Source organism: Aulonocara sp. 'chitande type north' Nkhata Bay, linkage group LG7 (assembly GCF_057382095.1).
Source record: "Aulonocara sp. 'chitande type north' Nkhata Bay isolate Kocher_YH1m ecotype deep benthic linkage group LG7, A_spYH_male_GT1.1, whole genome shotgun sequence".
NCBI lineage: Eukaryota > Metazoa > Chordata > Actinopteri > Cichliformes > Cichlidae > Aulonocara > Aulonocara sp. 'chitande type north' Nkhata Bay.
Window position 1 is genome coordinate 45779780 of NC_141350.1, and position 9133 is coordinate 45788912.

A 9133-nucleotide genomic window follows, 5' to 3' on the forward strand; every position below is an offset into this window, starting at 1 on the left:
ATTTGTTCATGTTTTTGTCTTTTTTTTTAATATTTGCCTATTAGTCAGTTGTTATTAGTCAATTATTAGTATTTTTGGATGCCTTAATGTCCTGGTTTATAATGCCACTTTGTCAAAGGTGTTGATTCACAAAACACTTCAATAAATAAAGTGAAGGATCTTTTTTTTTATTTTTTTTTTACAATATGGCCAATTGAGTTGTGTATATAGTCAACTTGCACATTAGTATATATGCACAAATTTGGCTTCATAGTCAGAAAATAATAATCTGCTTTACTATATTTTTGCTTTTTTTTTTTTTTTAGTGCAGTAAATTTGTATATGCAACCAGAACTACATATATAATATCTAAAATATATTAATTTATCATATGTCAGCTAAAACTAGCATTTTGATTAAAAGGTTTGCACATTCTGGTGCATTAACCATTACAGAAACATTAAAAATAAATTTTTTTTGGTAATTACCAGTAGGCCTACTGTTAAATTTAGGGCAGCTGTGGCACAAACCTTACACTATGTGAAGGTCTAATAAATTTGTTAAGTGCTGTGGATATATAAATATGTATGAGTAGAATATGTAATTATATATTCTGAGCAGCGTTTGGTAGCTGCGGCTCAAGTGAAGGACAAAAAGTTAGCAGTGATGCTCTGTGCTATAGATTTATTTTCCAAATCACACCGCTTTGCTTCACAATTTAATCTAAAACAACAGAAAAAAATGGCACCATTGTGTAAATGAGAGGTAAAAAAAAAAAGTGAATGAAGTGTCAGACATCATTTTCTCATCACAGGCTAGACGATCGCCTATTGATGTGTTATTGATTATGAAGGGTTTTGATTATTATAATGAGTGTGAACTTGCTCCATTCACTTTTTCAAGGCGTTAGAAGGTCGCATTTAAACTTCCTACTTGGCAAAGCAACAACTGCATCCTTGTATCTGCTGAAACAGAAAATGAGACAGGGAGACTTCTCCCGCTCACTTAGTTGCTTATTTAATTTGAATCTGATCTAAGCATGCTGTTAAATATTTTCCTCAAAATCCCTTCAGATTCTTCTCATGGCCTGTTTCCATCCTGGCCTTGCTGTCTCTCTGACGCTCTGCTCCGCGGTGTGTGTAATGTGAACAATGCCATTAAGCATGACTTAGCCACTTTCCTGGAACTGCCAGTGGAAAATAACTCCTTTCTTTACCAGAATGCTCCCTTTCTCGGTGGACTAATTGAAAACAGCCTGGCTTGTGTGTTTGGGCACATTTATGCGCCCTGAGTCATGCAGCATTTATACTTGACTTTTCTTATTAACACGATTTTAGAACCCTTAAAATAAAACGCTTTTCCTCGCAAAAGCTGTCTTGCATTCTGACTTTCAAGAACCGTATATGCCACCTAAATGGGATGCTGATCGCTGTTAAAATATAACTGCTGATTAAGCTACTGTACATTTGATATTTGCATGACCGCTGTGCTAAACGAATGCAATATAAAGGCATTTGTGCTCATTTTGGTATTTTTTTTGTGCACATCTTTGTTCTTTCTTCATATAATTGCAGGGTATGGCCTGTGTGGGGCGTACTAAAGAATGCACTATTGTTCCTTCAAACCACTATGGACCCATTCCTGGTGTTCCTGTTGGTACCACTTGGAAGTTTAGAGTTCAGGTTAGCTGGCGTTATTGTTTTTTTAACATTGCATGATAATCAGATATATTTTGAACATTTAAAGAAAAATCATGCCTCACTCTGCACTTCTGTTTCTCCTTCCGTGTATCCCCCTCAGGTGAGCGAGGCAGGGGTTCACAGGCCACATGTCGGCGGCATCCACGGGCGCAGTAACGATGGCTCCTATTCGCTGGTGCTGGCTGGAGGCTTTGAAGATGAAGTGGTGGGTCCTATAATGTTTCTCTCCCCGTGCTAGTTTATTGTGAATCTTGCACGTTTGCCTGCTGTTCGTGATGTTATGGTCACTGTGATCTGTGGTAGGACCGGGGAGACGAGTTCACCTACACGGGCAGCGGGGGTCGTGACCTCTCAGGAAACAAACGGATCGGAGAGCACTCTTTTGACCAGACGCTGACTCACATGAACAGGTGGGGCACTTGGTTGTTTCTGATGTCCATGCTTCTTAATATGAAAGCTGCCTCGCTTCAGGTTTATTTGCTTTAATCTCTTGATTTAAATAACAACATGAAGTATAGCCTTCACATTCATTGTCTCGATTTTTAATTAGTAAATAAATCCTTATTTCTGTACTGAAATAAGGATTTCTCAACCATTAAGCCATCATTTCTTGTAATTCTCACATGTAATAAAGATAATTCTGTTTTGCCCGACCCCTTCAGGGCACTGGCCTTAAACTGCGATGCACCTCTGAATGACAAAGACGGAGCAGAGTCCAGGAACTGGCGAGCAGGAAAACCTGTACGAGTGGTCCGCAGCTCCAAAGGTCGCCGCATTAGCAAATATGCTCCCGAAGAAGGAAACCGCTACGATGGCATTTACAAGGTATCGCCAAATCTTGTCCACCAGAAATACATCTGCTTACTGCAAGCAGCACTGCATAAAATAGTGTCGATATAGAGTGCAGGTTGTGTACAAACTTACAGAATGATTGAAGTTTTAAAAGCTGCCTTTCAAGCTATATGGGATCCTATTACAGCCGTGTTTCTATAACTAACACTGCGCTTCTAAATCTTCATCTTCTTCTGTCTTAGAAACCGTTTGTCACCAGTCTTAAGTCAGAGCTGCTTCAAAACTTCAGTTCACTTTTTTTTTTGAATGAAATTTGCTGTGGTTGATGGCGGCTCGTAGGTGGTAAAGTACTGGCCAGAGATCGGGAAGTGCGGTTACTTGGTGTGGAGGTACCTGCTGAGACGAGATGATCAGGAGCCAGCGCCTTGGACCCCTGAAGGTGTGGAGAGGATCAAGAAACTGGGCCTTGCTGTTCAGGTTAGATATGTGTCTTAAATCAGGCACGTGTGCCTTTGTTGGTGCACTTCATTTCTACTTTTCAAAATTAGGTTCAATCTTCTTTGTCTCTCCTTGTGCGTCTGCAGTACCCCCCAGGCTACTTGGCGGCCATGGCCAACAAATCAAAGAAGGAGGCTTGTGCTCGACCCGGTCGGGGCGGCCGCAGTAAGCACTATCCCGGGAGGGGGCGGCCACGGAGGCAACGCAAGATTAAGGAGAAAGAGGAGAGCGATGACAAGGAGGAGGAGGACGAGCATCCAGTGGCCAATGTGGAAGAGGAGTCTCCACAAAGTAATGGAGTGCAGAAGACAACAAGAGATAGTGGTGGGTGCTTTTAGAAGCTCAAAGCAGGTCAGACAAGGTATTGTGAGACGAGGACAGGTGAGACCAGTGTGATCACTGAAACAGTTTTGAAGATGGGAAATGAATATTTAAAAGCACAAACTCCACTAGGATATTTTTTTTACCTAGCCATACACCACTGTAAATATATATATATATATTTTTTTAGTCTCCGAGGATAGATCCTTCTGTTTCTGAAGTCTTAGTTTGTTTTCTCAGCAGAGTCAAAACCGGTGGAAGAGCCTCCTTCTAAACGGGTGAAGATAGAGGAAACCTTCCAGCTGTCAGAGCAGCAGCAGCAGTTGATCCAAGAGGACACAGCCAACAAGAAACTCTGGGATGAAGCCATGGAGCACCTTAAAGAGGGACCGGTATAAAATTTAGTATACCACAATACACATCTCTGGTTTATGTTTATAAAAAATGTTAAGTATCTCACAGCAACTCGCTCCATGTGCTCTAAATAATAAATCTTCTCGATGTAAGAAGATTTACTGACTGAGATTTACAGCCTGTCTGTTGCTGTTGATTTATAAGTAAAGCAGGTTAAAAAGGCAGCAACATCGCCATAATTCAAAATTGCTACAACTTTAGTGTGTTTGTTTCTTTCCCACCTTCATTCCTTTGACGTTTCTTTTTGAAGAATTTCCTTCGCAAGATGGAGCAGATCTTCATGTGTGTGTGCTGCCAGGAGTTGGCCTTCCAGCCCATCACCACTGTCTGCTCACACAATGTTTGCAAGGTATAGGATTTGTTTTCTAACTATTATGTGGACATGCTGCGGTTATTGTTTGTTGATTATTATTTCATTTTGACTTTTTGTTTCACTAGGTTTCCACATTAGGTGTGCTTGTTTCAGTTTAGCTTTTTATTGTTTGAAATGTTTAGTTTGTTTAAGTCTCAGTGTTTTAATCTTTTTAAGTATTATGCCAGAGGGAATGATTTTAGCAAGTACGTCAGTACAGGTATAAACATGTTGATCAAAGCTTCATCGGACTTCAAGTATTAAACAAATACTTAAAATAAGAAAATGTTACCTGTATTTTATATTGTATATTTTAGTTTTTTGTCCACATTCACAAAATCACATATTACTTTTAATATTTTTCAAGAATCTAGTTTATTACTTTATTATTTTTGTTAAAAAATTGTTTGGTTTTTTTTCACATTTTGTTTCAGTTTTTTGTTTGTGATGCCCATTATATGGTGTTTTAGGGTGTGTGAAAGCAAAAAAAAAAAAGTTAGTTTTAGCCTGTTGTTAGGTGGTTGCCAGGCAACTTGACAGCATAATATGTCACGCACAATTGAAGTCTTGCGAATATAAATTAGATTTTATTTTTGAGAAATAAAAATGTTTGATGCAGTGTTATAGGTGCATAATTTTAAAAAACAGTTTATTTAAGCCTGTTGCTCTGTGGTTGCTTGGCAACATGATCACATCAGAATATATGATGAGGATGAGAATAGGGGTGGGTTTTTATAATCGATTCATCGATTAAAATCGATTCTGGCTTGGATAACGTAAAATCGATTCATTAAAATCCTGAATCGATTTTTTAATATAAATTTATTTTGTCCGAAATGCCAGAATCTCTGGTGACATCTCACAAAATTTCAAGAACCACCAAACAGTAAATGAGAGCAGGTACAGGGATTCTGCACATAGACTTAAACACACAGCGCGACCCGCGGATCAGAATCAGTTAGATGTCGCCTTTCTCACAGTCGGGGCTGAAAGCCGACAGCTCGCTGATCCGGGTCCGCGCTTTGTGTTCACGCCCTTTATGCGCTGATTCTAAAGCTGTTAGTTTGATCTCTCTCCAAACAATATTGACCGAACCAGCAGCTAAAGAAGATCCAAACGCTTCACATAAACATCGTCATGAATTCACTCTTTTACTGTTTTGCTTCCATTGCGATGCACAGCTCTCTCTCTCTCCCTCTCTCCCTCCCCCCCCTCTCTCTCTCTCGAACAGTTTCGCTTTCTTCATTATTCGCTTGCTTGTTACGCACAAGTCTACCGCTGTTTACAGGCTGTCGGCCGCTGTTTTTTTCCCTTTTACATTCTTCCGAAAAGAAAACCTCATTTCTGCTGTTCAATACTGAACAAATTTAAACTTTTTAATATTATTCAAAATGCAAAATGCTTAGCCGTGTGTCTAATAAAACCGCTGTAACGTCAGAGGTAATGTTCATTAATTAATGGTTTTCTTTCGTTTTTGATGTACTGCAGAATATTTTTATAAAATCCCAGGCCAGGAAAATCACCTTCATGTTTTTCTGTGTTTTATCTTCAGCTACTTTGACACAAAGGCATCTGCTGTGATGCTCACACCTTGGATAAAGTCTTGCGAGTGTCAGCTTCCTTTTTATAGATACAAAAATATGTAAATGTTCTGATCTGAATTATACTTCTGACTGTCAAAATTTCCCAGATTTAAATCGAATCGAATCGTGGATCGAATCGATTTGGGACCTTGTGAATCGGAATTGAATCGATTCTAGAAATCAGTGACGATACCCAGCCCCAGATGAGAACCTTCAGGGGCTCAGGTGTACATGTGTACCAAGTTTGCTTAGTCAGCTCCTGATTGTGTAGGGGGAGAACAAACACACAGTCTTCATGTATTACAGTAACGTTCACCCTTCTCTTCACAGACCTGTCTCCAACGGTCGTTTCGGGCAAAGGTGTACACCTGCCCCGCCTGCCGCCACGACTTGGGCAAGGACTACGTTATGACCCAAAACAAGACGCTTCAGATGCTGCTCGACCAGTTCTTTCCCGGCTACAGCAAGGGCCGATGAGGTCGAAATCACGTTTATAAGTAGGATACACGCACATAAGCACCCATTCTGTGCACCCTCGTATACTGTCAAGTACCTAGAGCTCCACTTTAAAATGCATTGCACACTCATAATGTACTTACCCACGGGCTAATGTATATTGCATATACAGCCATTTATGTATACAATCATTCATACACAAACAACCTCAGTAGGGACTGACCTCATCTGTTGAACTTGGACTGTCTCCATCAGCATCACCAGCCTGAAAAATCAACCGAGGACATTTTTTTAAAACTTCCTGCCACACGAACGCACACGAAAACCAATGCACAAAAAAAAAAAAAAAGAGTCCCCAAACTCACGCTCACACTAGCCATCTCAACAGTTTTTCCCTTTCCACCGTGTTGTCCACCGGTTCAATTAATTGCGTTATGCCGTCAGAGTGCAAATTCTCCCCCGGCAACATCACAAGCGCAGCAGTTAAGAGTTTAGTTTCCTGCCACCCTGTTTGCATTTTGTGTACCATGCATGCAGCTTTACACCAAAGCACTGAGCCAATCGGAGCCGTTTCTGAGCTGGCTAATAAAAAGTGGCCGGTGCTAGGAGGCGGCGGAGGTGAGTAGGTCGTTTGACTGAGAGGGTGCCCACAGAGTTGATCTGTTGTTAACGTGCATTTATAATGAAGCACACTATGTCTTATTCCCATGAAGCACTTTATTACCGACATGTGGAGCAGGCTTGTTTTGTAGGTTAATCAGGAGCAAGTGCTAACATCCTGCTCCTCATGTCACTTGGAATAATGCCATTGCTTTGCCTTGAGCTAACGGGAATAGCAGATGTCTCACCAGGGGTAACTTTCCTTGTATTGGCAGGGAACACAAATTGGCAACTGCATCCAGTTTGTTTAGAGTGCTGGAAAATTTATGGTTCCAACAAAGCTGCAAATTTTACATACTGATGAGACGCACCAGTGAGTCCCCTCTTTACGTTTTACGTCGAGTCAGAAAAGCCATTTGCTTTAATAAAGACACAAGGCCACAGGGCCGATTATGGGCAAAGATTGCAGGAGTCTGCTTTTAAAAAGTAACCTCGGCTGGTGATTTGTGCCTGAACACGAGATAGAACAAACACACTGTTGAAACTTCTTCAGAAGCACCAAAAAGTCCAGCAGTGTCAGAAATGTGTTAAACGTCACACGCGGAGGATTATAAATATAGTTCTGGTTCACGGTTGTACTTATTAAGTCAGATGACATCGACAAAACTGTCCTGGTATGTCAGGTCCATATGTTCTGGTGTTTTTCAACGAATGCTTTGATGTTACAGGAATAAAAGACTAAAGAGTTTTTAGATGCACTTCTGTTTCAGTGACTGGTGTCCCTGCACTCAAGAAGGCCTTCACATAAAGCTGGCTGGTCTTTATTGTTCATCTGCTGCTGTTCTACCTGTTAGTTAATGGTCGGTGGAGAGCTCTGGAGGTGTCCAGCATGATGTTATTCTCCTCTATTTTGGAAAACTACTTTTTTAAAATGCTTTTTTTAAATAAAAAAAAAAAGTTTTTTTTTTTTTTTTTTAATATATATTTAGCGACCCATCCCTGATGTTAAACTAGACTACTAAAAGCACTTGGAGTGCACTGCATAAATCATTAGCTTCTTTGAGTTTGAGACACTATAACAATACCTAGTCCAGGATACTACTGACACTCAAAAATATTCTTACTTATAAGTTGTTTGGGTTTTTTCTTTCTTTCAATGTTTGACCATAAATCACATTAATCCCCAATTGTTATTGAACTTCTTGTTCTTTATTTGTATGTTTGGCTGCATAGTAACACGTGGTAACAGTCCTGTCATCACCTGTTGGACCCAAAAACAGCACATCCTCACCCCCATGTTCACTTACCTTGTGTTATTTTTTTCTGCTGTTGCCTTTCATCAGATATTTTGTTGACATTGAATTCAGAAGCCTCTGTGCCCTCTGACAGTATCATACTTTAAAAAGGTGTTGCTTTAATTGTGAGCGCAGGAGGCAGATTCGCACCTCTTTCCAGTGCTGATATGGTACTTTAAAATGTCCAGGGTTGGCAGGTCTGATAGCAGCTTTAACAAACGCCTCACGGAGAGCAGCAGCGGCGCAGTCTCGGACAGAGGTCACCTGGAGCGCTGACGTTCGGTTCATGCATCCGAGTCGGCTTTGTGGGAAAAATGTAGCCCTTAAGGTGCAAAGGCCTTCGAGGCACAGACGTGTTTTGCGTAAAGCTGAGACGAGGGCAGCCTCAGCTTTTTTCTTTTTTTAAAACTCTGCTGACATTCAGATCAGAGGTGAACGCTGTCTTCTTGTCTGACCCCTCCCCCTCGAACCCCCCCTTCATTGGCAGGCTGTTTGTATGTGGTGATGTCCTTGTTTCTGCTCAATCATTCAGGATTTTTTCTTTTTTTGTTGGGTTTTTTTTTTGTTTATTTTTTTCTCTTTTTTATTAACATGCAAGTACAGATGCTACTATGGTCTTTAAAGCTAACTGTGATGTGCATTACTTCCACTGTTGCTTAATATTGTTCAGATTTATTTCTTATTGCATTGACTGGCAAGCTGATACCCCTCCTTTCTTTCTCTGCCGTGACCTTTGCTTCCTCCTCCTCTCACTCCACTGTCTCCTGCCCTCCGTGAACCTACAGTACTAACAACTTTTAGACGTCTTGTGGACGCTTGGCTTCAGTGCTGTGTTTTTTTTGTTTCGTTTCTTTATTGCACTCTGTTGAAGAGAAAAAAAGTTTAAGAAGTCACATTTGATTTTCCTAGAATGCTTACTATTATCTGTGTCTGCACACCTTTTTTTTTTTTTTTTTTTTACTCAGCCATTTTAGTTGCTTCTGTTTTAATCATTAGTCATTTTTTTTATGTTGGCGACTTCAAACATTTGCAGCAAACGCCAGTCTGAGGAGTTTTATTGCTTCATATTGTGATCTGAAATTTTATACATGTCATGATATTACTTGATATGTACCTATTAAATATTTGGATTCAAGAAAGCAA

General features: G+C 40.2%; 1 protein-coding gene across 4 annotated transcripts in view; it reads left to right on the forward strand.

The window, feature by feature from the left end:
* The window catches only part of uhrf2 (ubiquitin like with PHD and ring finger domains 2), a 51365-nt gene extending 42232 nt beyond the window's left edge, over positions 1-9133 (forward strand). For 3 of the 4 annotated variants that reach the window (XM_086300764.1, XM_086300762.1, XM_086300766.1), the window contains 9 exons: positions 1554-1661; positions 1780-1884; positions 1983-2089; positions 2342-2504; positions 2811-2948; positions 3056-3293; positions 3531-3682; positions 3955-4053; positions 5970-9133. In XM_086300764.1, the coding sequence (XP_086156890.1) occupies positions 1554-1661; positions 1780-1884; positions 1983-2089; positions 2342-2504; positions 2811-2948; positions 3056-3293; positions 3531-3682; positions 3955-4053; positions 5970-6116 (1257 nt within the window). In that variant the 3' untranslated portion in view covers positions 6117-9133. The remainder of the gene's footprint in view (positions 1-1553; positions 1662-1779; positions 1885-1982; positions 2090-2341; positions 2505-2810; positions 2949-3055; positions 3294-3530; positions 3683-3954; positions 4054-5969) is intronic. The other variant, XM_086300763.1, reaches the window with a different exon arrangement.